Genomic DNA, 25,236 nt, shown 5'->3' with positions numbered 1-25,236 from the left:
GTGTGTGTTGTATGTCTACTGTGTGCTGTGTATAGTGTGTGTATATAGTGTGTGTATATAGTGTGTGTGTGTGTGTGTGTGTGTGTGTGTGTGTGTGTGTATATAGTGTGTGTGTGTATATATAGTGTGTGTGTGTGTGTATATATAGTGTGTGTGTGTGTATATATAGTGTGTGTGTGTATATATAGTGTGTGTGTGTGTATATATAGTGTGTGTGTGTGTGTGTGTGTATGTACTGTGCGTGTCTAAAGTGTGTGTGTACTGTGTATATGTTGTGTGCGGTGTGTGTGTGCGCGTGTATAGTGTGTGTGTACTGTGTGTGTGTGTGTGTGTACGTGTGTGTGTGTGTGTGTGTGTGTGTGTGTGTGTGTGTGTGTGTGTGTGTGTGTGTACGTGTGTGTGTGTGTGTGTGTGTGTACGTGTGTGTGTGTGTGTGTACGTATGTGTGTGTACGTGTGTGTGTGTGTGTGTACGTGTGTGTGTGTGTGTGTGTGTGTGTACGTGTGTGTACGTGTGTGTGTGTGTGTACGTGTGTGTGTGTACGTGTGTGTGTGTGTACGTGTGTGTGTGTGTACGTGTGTGTGTGTGTGTTGTATGCCGCAATAAGTATATTTTATGGTGAAACGCTCTGCTGCATTACAACTATTTTCTGGTGAACCCATGCTGCAATAAGTGTATTTTCTGGTGAAACGCTGCTGCATTATGATTTTTGGGGGTGGGGTTCACCACAAGGGGTGGGGGGAGGTTTGCCACAGGATTTCTCGCCTGGAGTGACAAAATGGCTAGAGACGCCCCCGATAATGGGGCACTATACTAGCTACTATACTAGGGCACTTTACTAGCTATACTGGGGCACTTTACTAGCTATACTGGGGCACTTTACTAGCTATACTGGGGCACTTTACTAGCTATACTGGGGCACTTTACTAGCTATACTGGGGCACTTTACTAGCTATACTGGGGCACTTTACTAGCTATACTGGGGCACTATACTAGCTATACTGGCGCACTATACTAGCTATACTGAGCACTATACTAGCTATACTGAGGCACTACCTACCCATACTGGGCACTATACTAGCTATACTGGGACACTGGGGGGAGGGGGGAATTACACGGCCAGCATTTCCTACCCCCGGCTTATATGAGGGTCAATCATTTTTTTCTTGGTTTTTCAGGTAAAAGTTGTGGGGGGTAAGCTTATATGCAGGTCGGCTTGCTTGCGAGTACATACGGTAAGCAGCTCAGGGTGACCCAAACTACTAGGAATGTATAGGGGGATAAAAGGGACCAAAAAGCCCTCCTACTAAAAAAAAAAAAAAAAAACAAAGCTTGGTGTATTTGCCTTCTTAACACAGAAGGAAATCTGCAATAATTCAGCTATAAGTAAACATTTGTTGTTACCCACAATTCACTACTACTGAACTATGCAAATTATCCCTTTTCTTCCTACACATTGCAAGGATTTATGACAAACATTATTTCAGCTCCCATTCCTTGTGTTATTTTTTACATATTAAAAAAAACAAAAAACAAAACAGACTTCCAAAAGATGGACATGGGGAATCCTGCTGCCAATCTGTGGATAAGTACTGGTGTTGAAAAAGATCAACAAGGGCTCCTGCTCTGTTCGCCATTTATTTTGCAAAAGTGGGTAGCCCATACTCCAGTGTCCATTTTAGCTTTGTTTTAGAATACTGATTAAATATGTTTATTATTTAGTATAGTGCCAACATCTTCCACAGCACTGTACAGAGTATATTGTCTGTACAGAGTAGATTGTCGCATCACAATCTAATACTCACCACAGAAATACATGTGTGTATGTATCATAGTCTAGGGCCAATTTAAGAGGGAAGCCAGTAAGTTTTTGAGATGTAGGAGTAAACCAGAGTACCTGGAAGAAATCCACGCAGACACAGCGAGAACATAGATAGTTGCCTGGCTGGGATTCGAACCAGGGACCCAGCACTGCAAGGTAAGAGATCTAACCACTACGCCACGGTACTGATTATATATATATATAATTTTGAGTGTGTTTTTTTTCTGCATTTTTAAATTGCCCGGCGGTGTTTTTATTTTCATGTGCATTGTGCGAATTGCGTTTGATGCACAAGTCAATGGAAACACAGAAAAATCGCATCCACTTTTGTTAATTAGATCCATTCTCATGTAAGTTAACTTAATTTTGATGCACAAAAAAAAAAATATATTAATCACAATCTTAAAAATCACATAACGTGCACAAAAATCATGTAATTATAGAGGGAGTATCAAAGGACAGACACAGAAACTTCACAAAATAGTATAGGCTGAAAAATCACATGTGGAATTGACACGAATTCTGTATAAGTTCTCATATGAACATGTACCAGTATTAGGCCTGGAACCCACTACAAATCGCAAACCGTTAGCGTTTAATTAGCTTTTATCATGAGCTTTTTCTGGTTGGTGGTTTCAAATTATTTTTTATTTTTTTTACAGTTTGCAGTAAGCCCCCTTAAGGACCAGAGACCGCTAGTACAAGAATGACGGAATCCTGACGAATCGCCGCGCATACCCGCCGCTTGCCGGGATCCTCAGGATATAGACTTTGCTGTCTCTATGACGGCAGAGTCATGTGAGCCGGTCAGGAGCCGCTTTCATTGGCTCCTGACCGTGTCTATCAATGTAAGCCAATGGGAGCGGCTTACATTGATAGACATTGCCAGGAGCCAATGAAATCGGCTCCTCACCGGCTCACATGGCTCTGCCGTCATAGAGACAGGCAGAGCCTGTGAGCTGCGGTGAGAAACATCGGGTTTGAGCGGTGCAAAGCAATGGAAACGACAGATGCGCGCAGCGGCGGCTAATTGAAATCTATGCCCGGCTGGCCAGGAGCACACCAAAACGGCATAGATGTCAATTAGCGCGGTTCGAAAGTAGTTAAAGGACTTACAAGGTGAAATGTTTAAAGGGAACCTGAACTGAAAATTAAAAGTCAAAATAAGCATACACAAGTCATACTTACCTTCCATGTAGTCTACTCCTCAGTGTCTTTCTCCTGTCCCGCGTCCTGTTTGTTCACTGTGATCAAGGGAATTTTCCATCCTCCATTTTGAAAATGGTCATTACCCATAACGGCTTTCTGGTCAGCACACAGTTAAACTGTAACATCTCCACTTGAGCCATAGGGAAACATAGACATTACCTGGTACATCAGTTTTCCTCTCAGCTATAACTGACAGCAACTGATATATTTCAGATCTGACAAAATGTTGTCAGAACTGGAAGGGATCATTAACAGAAGAAAATGGTGAGCTTCTGAGAGGAACTGATGGCAAGGTAACTATGTAATGTTCATTTGAAGTTACCTCATGTGTTTATTTTAAATATTTTTACTCAGTACAGGTTCTCTTTAAAAAAAAGTTCAGTACCTGTGTCTATTTTGTATCCACGGAGGACTCTATCCGCACCCTCAGTTTACTTCCGCCAGGTCCCCACTGTGTGCCAGAACCCCGGTCGGCTCCCAACCCCACCATACGGGTCGGGCTCTCATTCCACAAGTAAAATGGCTGCCGGAGCTTGCTGCGGCTACGCAGTCCACAGTTTGGCTCAGACAATGGGGCACAAGGCCTGGTAATGTATTGTACCCCGAGGGGGAGCGAGTGTTTGGTAGGGTCGGTGTGGCGGCGGATATGGCATCACAAAGTCAATTCCATATTAATTTCAGCATTCAAAGAAAAGAGTGAAGCACTTCTTCTGCAATTAATGTCGATGTGCCTCGGCAGGATCTGGCAGCACTCAAGGTCAATATTGAATAGTAAGCAGTGAAGCCGGCACCAACGATTTTCAATGCTCTTTTATTGATTCAATCAAGCTTAAAAGCCATCATAGCAACGTTTGCAAAGCACATTGCTTCTTTCTCAAGCTCGGCTGCAAGTCAAATAGTCTTGCCGCCGAGCTTGAAAAAGAAGCAATGTGCTTTCAAATGTCACTATGATAGCTGTTAAGCTTTATTGAATCAATAAAAGAGCATTGAAAATCGATGGTGCCGGCTTCACTGCTTACTACTGGATATTAATTTCAGCATGAAATTAACCGGGAATCGGCCTGCTGTGTATGGGCAGCTAATCAGATTCAATTACAGAGAGATTTAGCTCTAGGTCGAATCTGCCAATCATCGCTAGGTGTATGGCTACCTTCATGGTTCAATCAATTTGAACAAAATGTACATAACACTAATGTGGGCGGTATGGTGGTGTAATGGATAGCACTCTTGCCTTGCAATAACATACAGATAAGTTAATTGGGTTCCCTACATTGTCCCTACACTACCATGGACATAAGACAATGGTAGGGATTAGATTGTGAGTTCCTCTAAAGGTGCGTACACACATGCGACTATAGTCGTTTGTAACGATCGTTCCCCGATCTTTACCAACGACGATCGTTACAAAAAACGAACCACCGACTATTAAGGCAAACGACGAACGAGCCAAATCGCTACAAAAGAAAGTTCTGTCTCGGCGGATTTTAACCAACGACGATCGTTTGCAAAAGTAGTACATCGTTGGAAACGATTGTTCGTACTAGGCTTGACATGCGCATTTCACTATTTCTCCATGAAACTTCTCATTTTTATGCGCAGGCGCAATAGTTGCTTTTTGTGATGTAACGTTCGTTCTAACGATCAGATCGTTACACACAATTTAAAACTACCTTTACTTAGGTCGTTCTTTCATCAATTAAAAGTTCGTTCGTCGTTCTTAACGAACGATCGTTGTCGCATGTGTGTACGTAGCATTAGGCCGGGAATACACAGTACACGGTTTGTACCGCTCGATTATGCCGCCTGATCGATTCCCCGCTCGACCCCGCAGGCGATTCTCTTATCTTCCGCTTGTTTTCCGTATCTTTTTCCATTGTCCCCCATGCGTTATCGAGCGCGGAATCGATCCGGCGGATGATCGGACATGTCGGAAATGATCAATCGAGCCATCTAATGGCTCAATCGAGTACCGTGTATTCCCAGCATTAGGGACAGTCTGTAAAGCCCTGCGGTAGATATCAGTACTATATAAATATAATAATAATGAATACTGTAGTCTAAACTTGCTGGCCGAAGCTGTGGAATGCTTTGTCTCTGTGACATGGGGGCTGCCATCTTGCTGATTGCGAATGTTAAAAATGTTAACAAAAACACAAAATAATTTCGACTTGCACTGTATTTCATACAGATTGTATGCAGCTTGAGATTGGACCAATCAGATCTTTTCTAGGCATACATGCTAGGTTGAATGTCACTCTAGCGTGTGTACAGGAGTCCCCGGTGTTCCCTAAAGATCTGGCATGCTGAATCTTTAGTGACAACGACTTACCAACCACAACGTGCATTGTTCTCCTCAGAAGCCACTCCACCCATCGTCTCTTTTCCCCCTCATTAGCGACAGATGGGACTGAGGAGGAATTCAATGCTGCTGACCCCTACTGGCGCCACAGACGAGAACAGTGTGTGTGCGCAAGGCTTTAGAACCCTTTTTTGCCCAAGCTGTGATCCGCTTCAAAAAGCAGATCGCAGCTGTTTTGCTGACCGCAATGAGCACTGTGATAGCATGTACATCCCGGGGCTCATTTTCCACTATCGCGATTCGTTTTTTCCCAATCGCTGTTGCCGGCATGCGGGATTCCTGCCGTGATCATACTCTATTCCCAATGGCTACGACGCAAATGCGGCAAGTGGAAATTGCAGATTGCACTTCCCAGTGAATAAGGGCCCTTAGCCTTCAAAGAGATAAAGTAAAGGTATGCCGCTCACCATGCTTTTGAGGAGAACAAACACATACATACATACAAATATTAAGGTGTCAAAAAGATTTGATCTGCATGCCTGTTCAGGGTCTATGGTTTAAAGTATTAGAGACAGAGGATCAGCAAAACAGCCAGGAAACATGCATTGTTTAAAAGGAATTAAACATGTCAGTCTCCATATACCACTCACTCGGTGTTCCCTTTTAAGTTAACCCAAGGTGAGAGTTATATGGAGGCTGCCATATTTATTTCCTTTTATGTAATACAAGTTGCCTGCTATCCTGCTGCTCTTCTGCATCTAATACTTTCAACCATAGGCCCTGAACAAACATATGCAGATCAGGTGTTTCTGACATTTTCAGATCTTGCAAGTTTAGCAGCATGTTTCTGGTGTTATTCAGACACTATGTAAGCTAAATAGATCAGCAGGGCTGCCAGGCAACTGGTATTGTTTAAAAGTAAACAAATATGGCAGCCTCCGTATCACTGTCACCTCAAGTTCACTTTAAGAATCCAACAGCCATTACAGTATACTCACTCCCATCCTTGGCCCACACTGTCATGCTCCAGGAAGACACCTTTGATCGTGGGGTTGCTCTGGACAAACTTCACCATGTTCCCCACCACATTAATGACAAGAAATGATGCCAGCAGGAGCAGGGGGATCTGAGTCACGCCTGGATTGGTCAGGATCAGGTAGAATACCTCCAGGGTCACAGACGACACGAGGATGGATGTTATACACAAAGGTACGATCAATGCAGGATCCCAGCGAGGAGTCATCTACAAAACACATCACAGATCATTACAGCATTCTCCAGTCATCAGCAAAGCTACAAACCTTAACTGAAATCCAACAAGGCATTTACAGAGGATTAAAAGTGTTAAAAACTGATACCCGTCAACTTAATTAGCCCTACGTAAAGACCCCTTTCTCACACTTCAGAGTAATATGAAGCAAATAAAATAAATGATAATAAATTAATTTAAAAAAAAAATCAACATTTCAGTCATCCCTAATAAACAATGCTGTGCTTGGATGGGCTGCAATCCTTTGTGTAAATCCTGTACCTTGGCAATTGCTGATCTCAGTGACAGAGCAGCAGCAAGCTATGAAAATAATATATTATGTATATGTGCTGGAATCGCAGGCACAAGCTGCAGAGCCAGCATTACTACAATACCAGGAAGTCTTCTGCTATCAGGAAGTTGTTTCATTGTAAAACTAGACAGCGGCCACACCTCCTCTCCATCCATTGGTTAATCCAATTCTCATCTACTTAAAGTGAAACAGCACTATTACTGCGACAATACTCCGTACGATGCAGGAATTAATAACAAACCTTGCTTGCTTTGTAATGTCAGTAAAGAAGATCTCTGCACGGTTCTTGACACAGGCTGTGATAGGAGAGAGTCCATGTTTGTTGCCTGTCAGCAGATTTCTCCAGATGTTAAAAAACAGAGTGCAGATAACAGTCTTGCAAAGAATAAAGGTGCAGACACACATGCAATTTTGATTGGCCAATCACTGACCAATTTTACCACTTCCATATAATATGAGGGTCAACAGATTGCAAATAATATGAGCAGACTGTGCAGGTAAAATGTTATACATCAAAGTGCAAAGTTTGGCCAAGCAAAATTGCATGTATGTAGCAGGCTTAAAGGTGGCCACTAACGATCCAATTTCAAGCGAAAAATAATTTGAGCAACCAGGTAATTCTGATCGTAAGTGAAATCGTTCACTACACCATCAATGAACCAATCTCTGCTTCCTAACTTTCACAACTAACAAGAAAATTAAAATTTTGGTTTGAATAAAATCCAATAATCAGAATCAGAATTTCTGATCGCTCTAACGATTTTCCTATAGAAATTGGACCATTAGTGGCCACCTTTAGGCCTGGAACCCACTGCAAACCGCAAACGCTAAACGCAACCGCTAGCGTTTTGTCTGAGCGGTTTGCAAGCGGATTCATGCGCGTTTTTGGTCGTGTTTTGCAACATTGTATTTTTTTCCCCAGCGGGTGCCTAGCGTTTTGCGTTTTGCGTTTTTATCCTGATTGGTCCTGTGAATTATTTTTCATTTTGTTACAGTGTGCTGAACCGCAAAACGCTAGCAAAACCGCTCAGTTTAGGTTTTGCTGAGCGTTTCTGCTAGCGTTTCAATACTTTGCATTGAAGCGCTAACGCTCCCAAAATGCTGCATGTCCTGCGTTTGCGTTTCTGAGAAACGCAAACGCTCCTGTGGAAGTTGCCCCATCCATTAACATTAGCCCAGCGTTTTGGCAAACTGCTAGCGTATCGCAGTGCTGCCAAAACGCTGCCAAAAGCGCTCCTGTGGGTTCCAGCCCTAAGGGCCCGTTCTCACTTGGGCGATTAGCAGGTGATTCCCAATATTACATTATTGCAGTGATCTCACTGTTGCGATTGCCGCCGATCGTGGACTTTTCACAATTAAGGCAATCGCAAAACGTGTCCCCTGCAGCATTTTCTCGGCATTATGGAGCGATCACGGTACAGTGATTATAAAAGCGTTGATCACAATTGCACTGAATCTCAAGTTTTGCGACTCACAGGTGTGAATGGGTCCTAAGTCACACTAGCAACTTTGTAGCAGCAGTTTGCAGCTAACTACAATGCAGCTACAAGTGACTACTAATATGGCATAAATACTAACTACGCCATTGGACAACATTAGCAGCAACTTCCGCTGGAGATCTGGAGCTGCTACAAATCTCTATATGTGACAAAGCACTGAGAAAAGATCAGTGAGTGTGACCATTAATCACATCAAAGTAGCTTCACATCACTGCCATTTTACAGCTAATGACAAGTAGTCTTAAAAGATGATAAAAAGATGATGTGGGGCCTCAGCCAATCACATAAGAGTTGTGAGATATGATGGTTACCCCAATACCATATACTGCAGTAAATGCATAAAGGGCATTTCTTGAAAAATCTATTCTTTTTTCAAACATATCATCGGGGGGCTCTGTATTGCTGATATTGTGGTGAAACCCCTCCTACAAATGATGTCAGCTCCTCACAGCTCTGAGGTCCTGACATCACACTGTGAGAGCCAGCCTTCTTGCATTGTGGGAAATAACAGCTGTTTACAACTGCCCAAAAAAAAGCAAACAGCATCTCCTTCCAGTGACATCACCTGCCAGCAGTAAAAATGTCACCATGTGATAAATGTCAGAATTTAAATCAGGGAGAGGAAAGAATTTACAATGAGCAAACACTAACTAAATCATTATACATAATTATTGTAAAAATTAAGCACTTTTTTAATACATTATTTTCACTAGAGTTCCTCTTTAAGGACCACACTGATTGAAATCTACACCCTGCTTTGATGGCTATCTGGCTGGCAGGGCGTAGATTTCAATCAACCGATGCCATGCGTTCTTGCTGCTTTCGTCGCTCCCGACGATCTCGCCGCTGTTTCCCTGCCGCAGCTCACTTGGCTCCTGACCCTGTCTATCAACGTAAGCCACTCCCATTGGCTTACATTGATAGGCAGGGTCAGGAGCCAATGGAAGAGAAATATACATATGGCTATTATGTCCAACTGACACTAAGCTAAAGTGTAAAAAAAAAAATCCCTACCATGTAGCAGAGAGGCTGGCTTGTGGCAGAGTGGCAATGTAGTGGCTCACCTGTTCGTCCTGCTGCGGGCTCTTTTATATACGGCACTCCAGTATTTATACTCACTGGGGCGCTTCTCCTACGTGACCTGGTGCATACTATGTATAATAACTTGTACCAAGGAGAGGCGCCTCTACAAGTATGAAGGCTGGAGTGCATGGAGCCATGGACATATGGAGGAGCGCACACCAACTAAACAAGTGAGTTGCTACACTGCACGGGCCCAGATATAAAGTTCGAGGAGACCTAGGGGGCGGAGGAGAAGGGGCGGGGGGAGAAGTGACAGGCAAATTTAACAGCCTCTTGGCACTGGAGGGTATGTCAAGGGAACCCCTAGGATCATTTTCCCTGGGACTCTGGTTGGATGGGGAAGAGGGAAGCTTACTGAGGGTGCTAGTGGGTAGAAAGAGGCTTACTAAGGATGCTGGGGGGAGAATAGGGGGAAAGAGGGGCTTACTGAAAGAGCTTGGGTTAGAGAGGGGCTTATTAAGGATGCTGGAGCAGAGAGAGGTTTAGTGAGCGTGCTGAGGTGGGGTTGGGGAGAGAGGGTAAAGGACCTCTCAAATCCCTCCATTCTGTTGGAGCTGGGAAAAGAAGCATTGGCTGCATGTAGCAGGAAGAAAATCACTGGCTACAAGGGTGAGGCTTCATGGGTCTAGGGGTGGAGCTTCTTGTCAATTTGGGGGTGGGGCTTCACAACTGTCCCAATACCCCTTTCAAGAGGAAAATTACGGTGCCTTGAAGGACCGCTCAGTTCACTCATGGCAAAGGCCAGCCATGCTCCCACATACCAAGAAATGTACCCCAAGCAAAAATCTTATCACCGAAAGGCGTCAAGTCCTGGGGGAGGAGATTAGCGGGGATCGCGCCCGCTGATTAGAATCAAATATCAGTCACAGTTGTACTGTCAATGCACCATAAGATATATCATAATAATGTATGATGATGTGAATTTATATTCTCAGCCCTTTCAAATGCCTATATCTCTCTGTACAATCTTATGTATAGTCATTACACAGAACAGCATATTGTCACTGTGATATCTCTGCCCCTCTCTGTAAAATGCTGGTCCACCAAGTAAAAGATGAGATCAGCAAGCAAGAACTCGCCCTGAAGATAATGAACACCAATAGATGCAAGCCGGAACTCCTGACCAATGAGAACAACATCCTAGATGCCACCTCTGGATGCCCATTCTTGATCCATGGATTTGAGGCCTTTCAAATCAAGGTTATTATAAATATATCATTAGCAAAGTCTGAATTGCCATTGCTATTAACCCAAATACGTTGTATCCAGCACAGGAGATTTGGGCGTAGCCGGTGCCACCGTGCCACCATAGATGGTAATAGGAATTACGGCTATAGCGGCACACAGTGAGTAACTTCGGCGCCATCAGAAGACAGAGCTGAAGTTACTTTAAAACACTGCAATTCGGCCGCCAGCAATAGCTGGAAGGCGAACTACATAATTCCCTACCATCCATGTGGGCCTGGAGGGGGAATAGTAATAAACGCCGCCGGGACGTGCAGGAGCAGGGTAAGCCATATATATCGGCTGTATCCTGTGCCCAAGTCTCCAGGCGGCGATTTCATACGTACTCCTATGAACACCCTTGGCGTTATGATTCTTTAACCTGCCTGGCGTTCTATTAAGATCGCCAGGGAGGCTGCGGGAGGGTTTTTTTTTAATAAAAAAAAAACTATTTCATGCAGCCAACTGAATGTTGGCTGCATGAAAGCCCACTAGAGGGCGCTCCGGAGGCGTTCTTCCGATCGCCTCCGGCGCCCAGAATAAACAAGGAAGGCCGCAATGAGCAGCCTTCCTTGTTTTGCTTACATCGTCGCCATAGCGACGAGCGGAGTGACGTCATCGACGTCCTGACGTCAGCCGCCTCCGATCCAGCCCTTAGCGCTGGCCGGAACTTTTTGTTCCGGCTACGCTGGGCTCAGGCGGCTGGGTGGACCCTCTTTCGCCGCTGCTCGCGGCGGATCGCCGCAGAGCGGCGGCGATCAGGCAGCACACGCGGCTGGCAAAGTGCCGGCTGCGTGTGCTGCTTTTTATTTGAGCCAAATCGGCCCAGCAGGGCCTGAGCGGCAGGCTCCGGCGGTACTGGACGAGCTGAGCTCGTCCAGACCGCCCAGCAGGTTAAGGATTTATTGTCTAAAAGCAGTGTGATGTTTTTGCATGCTGCAAAAATGCAATACCTGCAACTGAAGCTCCAACTGCGCATGCGCAGTCCTATCTAAATCCTTAGAGGGGCTCCTGTTGCTGGGAGTGTTCTGCACATGCATGATTAAGTCTTTTCAGAAGCAGGCAAGCGCATAACGTCCTGGTGATGAGGGTGCAGTTGAGAAGGGCATGCGGATGGGGCCGTGCATGCGTAGTTGGAGCTCTAATTGCAGATTTGTTGGAGCTAACAGTGGGAGAGTGGTGGGGACCCAGAGGGACCAGACTATGGGGGGCTGGAATAAGCCCCAGATAAGTTAAAATCCCCATGTTTGTATCCAGTTCAAGTGTGCTTTGAACTGCAGTCTACAGTGCCATGTCACTGATCTGCTACTCACATGACCTACAGACAGTTCCTCACCTGCAGCGCCCTCACCAGGAGACAGGAGAATTTCATGAAGAGTGTCGTCAGCTGGTAGATATCAGCCACCTTGTATGCTTCCTGTAGATCCTTTATTTGCAGCTTCTGTCCTGTGGTAGATGTAGTGCACCAGCAGCTGGGATGCGCTCTCACTAACGTACTGATTAAGCTTGGTGACCTAGGGGTGCCTCTGTTTGAGGTGAACATGGTGCAGAAGAAGAACCTCTGGGCAGACAGGATGAGATGGTGCAACTGGAAATCCTTCCCATCCACAAGGGTGGTGATATCAGCAAACAGCTCATCTTCTATACACAGCTTCATAGCACCCGGCTGCTATGCGAGTGATCAGTGAATGTGTGAATAACAAAGTAGTCCCCCTCTGTGCTGCCGGCCAGGTTCTGGGAGGCAGCTTCTTGTGAAGGATCCATGCTTCATGTAATGTAGGCCTGCACGATTTTAGGAAAAAGTTGAATCACAATTTTTTCTGTCAAAAGTTTTGATTTTTTTTTTCACGATTTTCTTCAAATCAAGCTTTAGCACTAGGTGCACAATTCCCCCAGTATAGTCTAGCCAGGTAGGTGCCTCCAGTATAGTTGCCCCAGTATAGTTTAGCTAGGTAGGTGCCTCCCGTATAGGTAGGCAATACAGTTGCACCCAGTATACAGTAGGTTAGCTAGGTAGGGGCAGGGCCGGATTTGTACTTTTTACCGCCCAAGGCCAACTATACCATCTGTATGGTTGTTATCTCTGTGTGCCCCAATGAGAATTCTCCTTACTTTCCATCATTGGATGTCACAGACAATAACTATTTTATTAATACGCGTATAGATTATAAATTATGTTTTCCTTAAGAACCGTTATGTTTGCCATCTCGTTAATGATGGACCCATTGTGTCACCATGAGAGTTAGGCTGATGTGTACCTGAAGGATTGAGCTTACAGGTGTTGCAGGGACAACACAAGTACAGGACAGAGAGTTCAAAGGTTAAATATGTCCTTGTAGATAGGGATGGCTGCATAGAACAGCTTTACTGCCCCTCACTGAGCCGCCCCTAAAATTCTGGTGCCCTAGGCCATGGCCTATGAGGCCTTGCCAGAAATCCGGCCCTGGGTAGGGGACTCCAGTAAAGGTAGCCAGTAATAGTATAGTTGCCCCTAGTAAAGGTTAGCTAGGTAGGTGCCGCCAGTATAGTTGCCCTCAATATAGGCTAGGTAGGTGCCTCCAGTATAGTTGCCCCATAGGTAAGCTAGGTAGGTGTCTCCTGTATAGGTAGCCAGTATAGATGCTACTAGTAAAGGTTAGCTAGGTAGGGGCAGCTAGTATAGTTGCCCCATAGATTAGATAGGTAGGTGTCTCCACTATAGGTAGCGAGTATAGTCGCCACTAATAAAGGTTAGCTAGGTAGGTGCCGCCAATATAGTTGCCCACTAGTAAAGGCTAGCTAGGTAAGTGCCTCGAGTGTAGGTAGCCAGGCAGTGTAGGTGTAGCGGTGTGGGAGAGCGGGTATAGTAACCGGAAGGTTATTTGGACTGGAAGGTGAGTTTCGCTACAGTTATATGCATGGAACATGGCGGAACATGGCGGGACATGGAAAAATGTAAGAGTTATAAAAATCGTTGCTTTCGCGATTTCAAAATCGTTGTGCCCCACAAAACGGTTTCGATTTTTTTAACGATTAATCGTGCAGCTCTACCGTAATGTAATAGCTGCACCCCAAATTACTGACCCTGTGATCAATGTGAGCCAATAAGATTGTCTCACAGTGATCACAGGGTCAGGAGCCAATTAAATCGGCTCCTGATCAACTCACAGAGCTCTGCTGTCATACCCACAGCAGGACAAGTGAGCTTTAGCAATGAGAGAGCTGCTTGATTGGTAGCGGTGGGTCCGTACGGTAGGCCTGCACGACGATTTTAGTTAAAAATTTGATTTGGGGGGGGGTCAAAAATTTTGATTTTTGATTTTGATTTTTTCACTATTTTCTTCAAAAGAAGCTTTAGCACTAAATGCACAATGCTCCCAGTATTGTATAGCCAGGTAGGTGCCTCCAGTACAGTTGCCCCAGTATAGGTTAGCTAGGTAGGTGCCTCCAATATAGGTAGCCAGCACAGTTGCCCCCAGTATAGGCTAGCTAGGTAGGGGTCTGCAGTATAGGTAGCCAGTAATAGTATAGTTGCCGCCAGTATAGTTGCCCCAATAAATAAATAAAAATAGGTAGCCAGTATACATTCACCTAAAGGATTATTAGGAACACCTTTTAAATTTCTCATTAATGCAATTATCTAACCAGCCAATCAATCACATGGCAGTTGCTTCAATGCATTTAGGGGTGTGGTCCTCCAAGACAATCTCCTGAACTCCATACTAAATGTCAGAATGGGAAAGAAAGGTGATTTAAGCTATTTTGAGCGTGGCATGGTTGTTGGTGCCAGATGGGCCAGTCTGAGTATTTCACAATCTGCTCAGTTACTGTTATTTTCACGCACAACCATTTCTAGGGTTTACAAAGAATGGTGTGAAAAGGGAAAAACATCCAGTATGCGGCAGTCCTGTGGGCGAAAATGCCTTGTTGATGCTAGAGATCAGAGGAGAATGGGCCGACTGATTCAAGCTGACTGAAATAACCACTCATTACTACCAATGCAGCAGCAAAGCATTTGTGAAGCCACAAAACCGCACAACCATGAGGCGGATGGGCTACAACAGCAGAAGACCTCACCAGGTACCACTCATCTCCACTACAAATAGGAAAAAAAGGCTACAATTTGCACGAGCTCAGCAAAACTGGACAGTTGAAGACTAGAAAAATGTTGCCTGGACTGATGAATCTTGTCAAAATGTAAACAGAATGAGAACATGGATCCATAATGCCTTGTTACCACTGTGCAGGCTGGTGGTGTAATGGTGTGGTGGATGTATTCTTGGCACACTTTAGACCCCTTAGAGCCAATTGAGCATTGTTTAAATGCCACGGGCTACCTGAGCATTGTTTCTGAGCATGTCTATCCCTTCATGACCGCCATGTACCCATCCTCTGATGGCTACTTCAAGCAGGATAATGCACCATGCCACAAAGCTCGAATCATTTCAAATTGGTTTCTTGAACATGAGAATGAGTTCACTGTACTAAAATGGCCCCCACTGTCACCAGATCTCAACCCAATAGAGCATCTTTGGGATGTGATGGAACAGGAGCTTCATGCCCTGGATGTGCTTCCCACAAATCTCCATCAACTGCAAGGTGCTATCCTATCAATATGGGCCAACATTTCTAAAGAATGCTTTCAGCACCTTGTTCAATCAAAGCCACGTAGAATTAAGGCAGTTCTGAAGGCGAAAGGGGGTAAAACACCGTATTAGAATGGTGTTCCTAATAATCCTTTAGGTGAGTGGAGATGCTACTAGTAAAGGTTAGCTGGGTAGGTGCCGCCAGTATAGTTTCCCCATAGGTTAGCTAGGTAGGAGTCTCCAGTATAGGTAGCCAGTATCGTTGCCACTAGAAAAGGCTAGCTAGGTAAGTGCCCCCAGGGTACAGTCCTGACCAAAAGTTTTTAGATTTGTCAAAAATATAGGAAATTAGAAAATTTGGTGCTTAAGTTTTTATAATAGCAATAACAGAATGTTATTAACCTCCCTGGCGGTTTATTTATTTTGCCAGGGAGGCTGCAATGTGTTTTTTTTTTAATAAAAAAAAAATATTTCATGCAGCCAACTGAAAGTTGGCTGCATGAAAGCCCACTAGAGGGCGCTGCTGATCCGTACTTTCGATCGCCTCCGGCAATCGAAAGTAACAAGATAGGCCGCAATGAGCGGCCTATCTTGTTTCGCTTTCCTCGTCGCCATGGCGACGAGCGGAGTGACGTCATGGACGTCAGTCGACGTCCTGACGTCAGAGCCGCCCGATCCAGCCCCTAGCGCCGGCCGGAACTGTTTGTTCCGGCTGCGCTGGGCTCGGGCGGCTGGGGGGACCCTCTTTCGCCGCTGCACGCGGCGGATCGCCACGGAGCGGCGGCGATCGGGCAGCACACGCGGCTGGCAAAGTGCCAGCTGCGTGTGCTGCTTTTTTCAGAACTGAAATCGGCCCAGCAGGGCCTGAGCGGCGACCTCCGGCGGCATACCCCGAGCTCAGCTCGGGATTACCGCCAAGGAGGTTAAGAGTGTTCAGATGAAATGCATAGTCCTTCTTTGCCATGAAAATTAACTGAATCCCCAAAAAACTTTCCACTGCATTTCATTGCGGTCATTAACCACTTGCCGACCGCACACTCATACCGTGCGGCGGCAAAGTGGTAGCTGGAGGACCAGCGACGCACATCTGCGTCGCCAGGTGCCTCCCTAATTAATCAGGAAAGGCCGCTCGCGCTGATCGCGGCTCGCAGACTAAATGTAAACACAGGAGACGTGTTTACATCTCCTCAAGTGGTTAAAGGACCTGCTGAGATCATTTCAGTAATCGTCTTGTTAACTCAGGTGAGAATGTTGACCAGCACAAGGCTGGAGATCATTATGTCAGGCTGATTTGCTTAGAATGTGTAATGATCTGCTCAGTTGCCTGTGCAGGCAAGCAGCTTTTTGACCATTGTTTAGGTTTGCATGCTGCAGGACTCTGGAAAGGAGAGCTTCTGTCAGTTTTGCAGCTTGTGCTTGCTGAGGAATTTGCATACGTTGTCATGCAAATTGCCTGGCCACATTCATTGGAGGCGTGTACTATAAGTACTATGTGTTTCCCACAATGCTTGGCTGGTCATAAGGATTTTGTCCTGTGTAACACTCCTGCCGGGAGTGTCAGCCTTACTCTCTGTTTGAAGATCAGCTTAGAGTAATTCCTGGAAAACTGTGCTAGGCAGGTTCCCTAGTGCAGTTAGGATTGTTTATCTGTTTTGTTTGTCTGTTGCGATGGTCCTGTCCCAACGGTGGTCGACAGGAAATCGTTCTGATCTCTGTTCTTGGAGTATAGCTGGTGCAGCGGTTGCTACCAGCTATCTCTTCTGATCTGTCTCACTTGGATCGCACTAGCATCCTGCGCTAGTGCTGTGGATCCTTCTGTTCTGCTACTCTGTACCTGGATCGCACTCGCTTTGCGCTAGTGCTGTGGATCCTTCTGTTCTGTCTTCCTGTATCGCGCTAGCCACTTTCGCTAGTGCTGTGGATCCTATCTCTCCCTTGTCCCTGTTTTCGTGTGTCTGTCTTGTCTGCTACGACCGCTTGCTGGAGGCTCGGTGAGGTAACCGTTAAGCAAGCGTTCGCGTCCTCTGTTTCATGTTTGTCTGTCGATGGTTAGTTAGGCGTGCTTGTCTCTATTGTGCTTATCACGTGGAGACCGTGCATAACCGCGTGCACTGTTGCGAATGAGTGCGGTGTTCGCGGTTAGCTAGCGTTTGTTATTTTCCGCATCTCCTCATTGTATGATTTGCTGTGCCTTTGCTATCCTCGTATTCTGTTCTGATCTGCCTTTTGTCACTTCTGGCAATCGCCTTTCTTGCGGTTGCGTTTCTGTTTCGTATCTGCTGTTGTGTGTGCGCGGTCGTGGGGTGGCGACTACATTGGCGCACACACATACAATCTGTCCCTTTGCTCGTTCTCATTCGCAATCGCTTCTCTTGCGATTGCGTTCTGAGCTTCGTACAATTCCTGTCTGGCATTTGTGGAGGTACAGAGGATTGGTTCCTCTGCACTCCCCAGCGCCATCTGCCGACAGGAATTTCCCTCTACAGGTGCGTAGCACCTTTTGCTGGGTGCCTGCAATTATACGCTTGTGGAGGATTTCCGCCGTATCAGCGCACGCGTTGTGCGCTGCTCACGGAGAAAGTTCCACAATCGTTACAGTATGACCAGCCCAACCCAAAACCCCAGTGTAGACGGAATTTCTGATTTGTACGATTTTGTCGAGTTTGGGTCCTGTGTCTTTAAGAGCTTTAAAAGGCTAAACTCAGAGACCAAAGCGGAATTTCTCTCTGAATGTGTGAGGTTTTGTCTGAATCCCACCTTTCAGATCACTGATCCGTCCACATCGGCTCTTCAGTTTGCCTATGTGCTCTTAAAAGACGATTTGTTCACCTGGGCATATGATGTGCTAAAAAATAATTTGTGGAATGGTAATCTGTATCAGTTTCTTGCAGTGATATTCTCTCACTGGTTTAGACTGCCTGGCTTACCACCTGCTCTGATTGAATGTGTAGCTGCTGATAAGTCAGCTGATCTTCCCCTTCCATGCAAAACTTTTCAGTATGACAATCAGTTCAATGTGTCTGTTGCCACTTCAGGTTTTAAACAGCAGACATGCAAAGTGGCTAAAAAGAGAAAAACTAAAAAAACGCAAGCATCGGAATAAAACACTCCCTATTGATGTTTATAATGATGTTGTTCCGTCTCCGGCTTTTTTGCCCCAATCCAAAGCTTATGTGGATCCTGCTATAGGTAGGATCGCACACTATATTAAAGCAGTTAAAAAATCTGTTCTTGTTCCTGAACTCCACCCCTATGGAGATTATCTGGATACTGGCCTGTTTGAACCCCCATTTGCTTCCTGGGATATTGGGGCCTTGCTGGAGGAATTCGATTTTGATTGGAAAGCTTTTTGCGATTTTTACATCGCAAAAAGCAAGGATGTCTTGAATGATTGTCTCGATTCTATGTACCTTTTGATTGATTCCGATGAATGTGACGAGGGTGATGTGGATCTGGTGATTTATGTGTGGCAGACGATTTTGGATGAGTTGCACACACACCAACCAATTGATTCCAATAAAGAGACATCGTTATCGGATGATTGTTCCTGCCTTTCTGGGGTAAAGCATGTGAGTCTTGACTTTGTGCAATCTGAAATGAATGAGTGTGCCGCTGTGGTTGATTCCTGTGCGAATCCTGAAGGATTCGCTCCTGACAGTGTGCAGTTTGAATCTGTGCGATCTGATGCCTGTTTCTCGGATGTTCCTGCAGATTGTGATCGGCATGAGTCTGCCGGTTTCCTCAAGGATGTGTGGGATCCTTTGTCATTTAGAAACAGATCTTTGAGATCTTCCGTCTGTGACCCTGCTATGGGGAAAATTTCTTGACTATGCAGCGTCAAAAGTAAAATTAATATGCCTAATAAAGTTTATTCTGTTGATTTCGCTATTTCTTCTACAGATGAGTCTCTGTCTCACCCTGTTCACACCTGTAAGGGCCCGTTGCCTGGTGACAGTTGCTCCAGTGTTTCGGTCCTAGATGCCTTGCAGTCTGCTCCGCAGATCGCGGAGGTTTGCGCTATGGAAGCGTCAGTTTCACAACCTAAAGTGAATTTTGATTCGCAGGTTTTGCGTTCTGGTTCCTCGGATTTGACATTGTTAGCCGAATCTAAGAGTGAGACAGCGCTTCGGTTTTGCGAATCTGATGCTGAACCTTCTTTGCCTTATTCAGAGACACTTTCTCTGAACCTGCCCTGTACCATGAATGAAAACATGTTTTCCTTTCACACTGGCGTTTGTGAGCCCCTTTCTTGCTCTGAGGGAAGTGCTGATTCTGCACCCTGTACTCTGGATGAGTCAATGTGGCCTTGCTTAGAATCCCCTGCAGTGTCCCTAGAGGCTCATCTAGGTATTGCCACCATACTCACCTGTTTTTCTGCAGTTTTGGAGTTACAAGCTAGTTTAACTGCCACACAGAATTCTGGGTACAGTGAGAATGAAGTTAGGGAGTCAGTGTGTGCTCCAGTAAATATTCCTGTACATCCCGCTAATTATGATGAAGTTCAGTCTCAGGTTATGGTGGAACCATTCCTGGGACCTCTGCCCTGCCTGCAGGAGGTATTTAATGTTCAGCCCTGTAACATGGATAGTTCAGAATCCTTCTTAGAAAACCTGGAAAATGATGTTCCTGAGGTCTTGTTTGATGTTCTGGAGGTCTCTGAGTTCCTCCCAAAGGGTGCAGAACTTGTAGGAGATGTCTCCTGCCCCCCAAGTCCTTCTGAGGTGTTGCCCTCTTCTGTAGGCATTGCTGCCTTACTGGCTACCTTTTCAGCTCTGATGGAGCTTCAGTCATGTGTAGTCAATGATGAATTTCTGTCAGATACCATTACAGTCATTGAGATTTCTAAGCCTGAGACCGAGTCTTCTTTTGAAAGACCAGTACCTGTGACCTCTACTCGTGATGATTTTCTGCCCGGTCCTGGTTTTGGTCTTGTCGTGCCGGACTCTGAGGTTGGCAGTTCCCCGACATGTCCTGAGGTTTCTCCTGTGCTGGTGTACCCCAGTGTGCTCTGTGACCCAGAAAGCCCAAGTGTGCCTCGGTTACCAGCGTACTCAGATGCTTCCTCAGTGGAGACATGTTCTGATTTAGCCTGCCTGCTTGTATGCCCAGAAGTGGTCCCTGAAAGTCTTGATCTTGATGGGTGTACTCGTAATTCTGAGTCCAGAATAGTCATTGGTTCCATGGGAGGGCTTGGTGGTTCTCCGTGTGAGCCTGGTGGTTGTTCTCTTGGGATCTCTGTGGAGCTTCAAAAGGTTCTGGGAGATTCCGGGAGAAATTTTGCTTGGTACCCTGGATAAGATCAACGGTGGCTTTTGTGTTGTAAGGGACACTTCAAACAGGTTTTGTGGCAGGTTTGGTATTTTCGGACGCTCCTTGGAAGGTGGTGGGTATTGCCTGGAGGGTGTCGATGGCTTCTTCTCTGGTATCCACAGTCCTGATGGGTGTTACGCTGAGACTTGTAGTGCTGTTGGGCATGTTTCGGTAGCTTCTGTTTCCGATGAGGTTGGTTTCGGGTGGACTGACTCTGGAATTGGACCTTGTCGGGCTGTCCCGACCTTCATGAGTCTTCGGTTGGAGTCTTTTGCTAATAGCAGTTTTGAGGGTCGTCTGGAATTCGACCCTGGAGGGGGAGGGGGGGGTACTGTAATGATCTGCTCAGCTGCCTGTGCAGGCAGGCAGCTTTTTGACCATTGTTTAGGTTTACATGCTGCAGGACTCTGGAAAGGAGAGCTTCTGTCAGTTTTGCAGCTTGTGCTTGCTGAGGAATTTGCATACGTTGTCATGCAAATTGCCTGGCCACATTCATTGGAGGCGTGTACTGTACTATAAGTACTATGTGTTTCCCACAATGCTTGGCTGGTCATAAGGATTTTGTCCTGTGTAACACTCCTGCCGGGAGTGTCAGCCTTACTCTCTGTTTGAAGATCAGCTTAGAGTAATTCCTGGAAAACTGTGCTAGGCAGGTTCCCTAGTGCAGTTAGGATTGTTTATCTGTTTTGTTTGTCTGTTGCGATGGTCCTGTCCCAACGGTGGTCGAGAGGAAATCGTTCTGATCTCTGTTCTTGGAGTATAGCTGGTGCAGCGGTTGCTACCAGCTATCTCTTCTGAACTGTCTCACTTGGATCGCACTAGCATCTTGCGCTAGCGCTGTGGATCCTTCTGTTCTGTCTCCTTGGATCGCGCTAGCCTCTTTTCGCTAGTGCTGTAGATCCTTCTGTTCTGCCTCCCTGGATCGCACTAGCATCCTGCGCTAGTGCTGTGGATCCTTCTGTTCTGCTACTCTGTACCTGGATCGCACTCGCTTTGCACTAGTGCTGTGGATCCTTCTGTTCTGTCTTCCTGTATCGCGCTAGCCACTTTCGCTAGTGCTGTGGATCCTATCTCTCGCTTGTCCCTGTTTTCGTGTGTCTGTCTTGTCTGCTACGACCGCTTGCTGGAGGCTCGGTGAGGTAACCGTTAAGCAAGCGTCCGCGTCCTCTGTTTCATATTTGTCTGTCGATGGTTAGTTAGGCGTGCTTGTCTCTATTGTGCTTATCACGTGGAGACCGTGCATAACCGCGTGCACTGTTGCGAATGAGTGCGGTGTTCGCGGTTAGCTAGCGTTTGTTATTTTCCGCATCTCCTCATTGTATGATTTGCTGTGCCTTTGCTATCCTCGTATTCTGTTCTGATCTGCCTTGTGTCACTTCTAGCAATCGCCTTTCTTGCGGTTGCGTTTCTGTTTCGTATCTGCTGTTGTGTGTGCGCGGTCGCGGGGTGGCGACTAGATTGGCGCACACACATACAATCTGTCCCTTTGCTCGTTCTCATTCGCAATCGCTTCTCTTGCGATTGCGTTCTGCGCTTCGTACAATTCCTGTCTGGCATTTGTGGAGGTACAGAGGATTGGTTCCTCTGCACTCCCCAGCGCCATCTGCCGACAGGAATTTCCCTCTACAGGTGTGTAGCACCTTTTGCTGGGTGCCTGCAATTATACGCTTGTGGAGGATTTCCGCCGTATCAGCGCACGCGTTGTGCGCTGCTCACGGAGAACGTTCCACAATCGTTACAGAATGGCAGACTTGACATGTTAAAAGGAGGGTGATGCTTGAAATCATTGATCTTCCATTGTTAACTATGGTGACCAGCAAAGAAAAGCATGCAGTCATCATTGCGTTGCATAAAAACGGCTTCACAGGCAAGAATATTGTGGCTACTAAGATTGCACCTAAATCAACTATTTATAGGATCATCAAGAAATTCAAGGAAAGAGGTTCAATTCTTGTTAAGAAGGCTTCAGGGCGTCCAACAAAAAGTGCAAGTGCTAGGATCGTCTCCTAAATAGGATTCAGCTGCGGGATCTGAGTGCAACCAGTGCAGAGGTTGCTCAGGAATGGCAGCAGGCAGCTGTGAGCGCATCTACACGCACAGTGAGGCGAAGACTTTTGGAAGATTGCCTGGTGTCAAGAAGGGCAGCAAAGAAGCCACTTTTCTCCCCAAAAAAACAAAGGGACAGATTGATCTTCTGCAGAAAGTATGGTGAATGGACTGATGAAGCCCCTTTCCGATTGTTTGGAGCATCTAGAAAAAGGCTTGTCAGAAGAAAAGGTGAGCACTACCATCAGTCCTGCGTCATGCCAACAGTAAAGCATCCTGAGAACATTCATGTGTGAGGTTGCTTCTCATCCAAGGGAGTGGGCCAACTCACAATTTTGCCAAAAAACACAGCCATGAATAAAGAATGGTACCAAAACACCCTCCAACAGCAACAGTTTGGTGAAGAACAATGCATTTTCCAGCACGATGGAGCACCGTGTCATAAGGCAAAAGTGATAACTAAGTGGCTCAGGGACCAAAACGTTAATAACTTGTGGTCATTCCTCAAGAGGTAGGTGGAAAAACAAAAAAACAACTAATTCTGAGAAACTCAAAGAAGTGATTATGAAAGAATGGGTTGCTATCAGTCAGGTTTTGGCCCAGAAGTTAATTGAGAGCAAGTCCAGTCAAATTGCAGAGGTCCTGAAAAAGAAGGGCCAAAACTGCAAATACTGACTCTTTCGCATAAATCTATGTAATTGTCAATAAAAGCCTTTGAAACATATGAAGTGCTTATAATTATATTTAAGTACATCACATGAACAACTGAAACAAAGATCTAAAAGCAGTTTAGCAGCAAACTTTGTGAAAACTAATATTTTAGACAGTCTCAAAACTTTTGGCCAGGACTGTACACATGGCTGTGAAAAAAAATCCTTACTTCTGTCCTTGCCTGAAAATAAATAGATGTGTGGTCCATGCTGTTGAGTGCGTGCGGAACCAAGCTATCTGGGAGCCGGAGGAAGAAAGAGCAAAGCCAATACTGAGAACCCAGGGGAACAAGAGAAAAAAGACCACGCTGAGGCCCTGTGATCACACTGAAGCCACGCAGGACTGCCATAAAGAGGAGGGACAAGACAATTTAGAGCAGAGTCCCCACCATGACCCCTAAGACCAACAGACGTTGGGATCACTGAGTAATCTGACACTTAGCCGATGTCACGGGCTACATCCAAGAAAGGCTGAACCTGATTTAAACTCTGCAGGAACATTGGTGAGGTAAGAGTCAAAAGGATAAACATAGTAGTAGTAAAACACTCCCGATCCCAGGAGGAGTTCCCTGGTTTGCAGCACATGTACCCCAGTAAGTGTCCCCCAACAGCAGACTCTGTCTCCCAGTAGTATGTCCATTTGCAAAATAGCAGTGAATGTCCCTAATTGCAGGCTCTGATTTCCCAGTAGCAGGTGTCCTCCAGCAGGCTCTGCCCCCAGTAGCAGTAGTCCTACAGAAGGCTCTGTCCTCCAGTAGCAGCAGCAGGTGTCCTCCAGCAGGCTCTGTCCCCCAGTAGCAGCAGCAGATATCCTACAACAGGCTCTGCCCCCCAGTAGCAGCAGCAGGTGTCCTACAGCAGGCTCTGCCCCCCAGTAGCAGCAGCAGTTGTCCTATGTAACGAGCAGCAGTGATACGATCTCTGCCGTCCCCGCCGCTTAGCTCGGTCCGCCGCGCACTTGTCTCTCGCCGGCACATAGCGTCAGGGCTATGCACGCGCGCGGCCAGACCTTTACGCGTCTCGGAGACGCATCATCTGACCTAAGGGTCGGCTGACGTCACGAGGAGCGCTCCTCGCTCCTGATTGGTCTGGCTGGCGGGGGCGTGCCTGGGAGTCCCCTGCCAGCATAAAGGCAGCGAGCTGTCAGTAGCTCGCTGTCTGCTGTTGCGAATACTTATGTGCTAGCGCTCAGACCTTAGATAGTATCCGGTGTGCTTTGATTTGGGAGGAAACCAGGGATTTCACACAAGACTAGGATTATTGTATAATTGTATATTTGATATTCTGTGTATGACTCTGCCTATCCTCTGACCCTGCTCTTGCTTATCGATTCTGTCCTTCTGCCCATCTGACTCTGTTGCTGAACTTTGCCTAATATCTCACTACTCTCTTGCCTGTCGATTTTGTACTGTATCTGCCCTCCTGTTACCGAACTCGATCAGTCTGACCACTCTACTCTCACCAGAGGGCCCTGACTCTGGTGAGGGGCTCTGTACTGTTAGTACCCACCAGCTCCTCTGGTGAGGTATTGCTATCTGTCAGTACTACTGTTGCACCAAGCACTACATTTGCTAACAGCTACCCCTTCTGATTGCCTGGTATACTTGTATTATTGGTGATTCTGCAGATCACCATATAATCGGGTATATATCTGCATTATAGGTGATACTGCAGATCACCTCATAATCAGAACTCTGTTTTTGCTGACACATATCGTTACATCCTACAGCAGGCTCTGCTCCCAAGCAGCAGGTGTCCTCCAGCAGGCTCTGCCCCCCAGTAGCAGCAGTAGGTGTCCTCTCTGTTCCCCAGAAGTAGCAGCAGGTGTCCTACAGCATGCTCTGCGCCCCAGCAACAGGTGTCCCCCAACAGGCTCTGTCCCCCAGTAGGTGTCCTCTCTGTCCCCC

At 46.2% G+C, this 25,236-nt stretch overlaps 1 protein-coding gene across 4 annotated transcripts in view; it reads right to left on the bottom strand.

Annotated features, from left to right (window-relative positions):
- Window positions 1–25,236, bottom strand: part of LOC137537664 (probable palmitoyltransferase ZDHHC24) — a 56,617-nt gene that overhangs the window by 10,282 nt on the left and 21,099 nt on the right. For all 4 annotated transcript variants that reach the window (XR_011024650.1, XR_011024651.1, XR_011024649.1 and 1 more), the window contains exons 2-3: window positions 12,035–12,480; window positions 6,329–6,573 (exon numbers count right to left, since the gene is read on the bottom strand). Coding sequence is in view for 1 of the 4 variants with exons in the window: in XM_068259581.1 (XP_068115682.1) it covers window positions 6,329–6,573; window positions 12,035–12,355 (566 nt within the window). In the remaining 3 variants the exon portion in view is untranslated. The remainder of the gene's footprint in view (window positions 1–6,328; window positions 6,574–12,034; window positions 12,481–25,236) is intronic.

Source organism: Hyperolius riggenbachi, chromosome 11 (assembly GCF_040937935.1).
Source record: "Hyperolius riggenbachi isolate aHypRig1 chromosome 11, aHypRig1.pri, whole genome shotgun sequence".
NCBI classification, from domain to species: domain Eukaryota; kingdom Metazoa; phylum Chordata; class Amphibia; order Anura; family Hyperoliidae; genus Hyperolius; species Hyperolius riggenbachi.
This window is presented reverse-complemented; position numbering and strand designations above follow the sequence as displayed.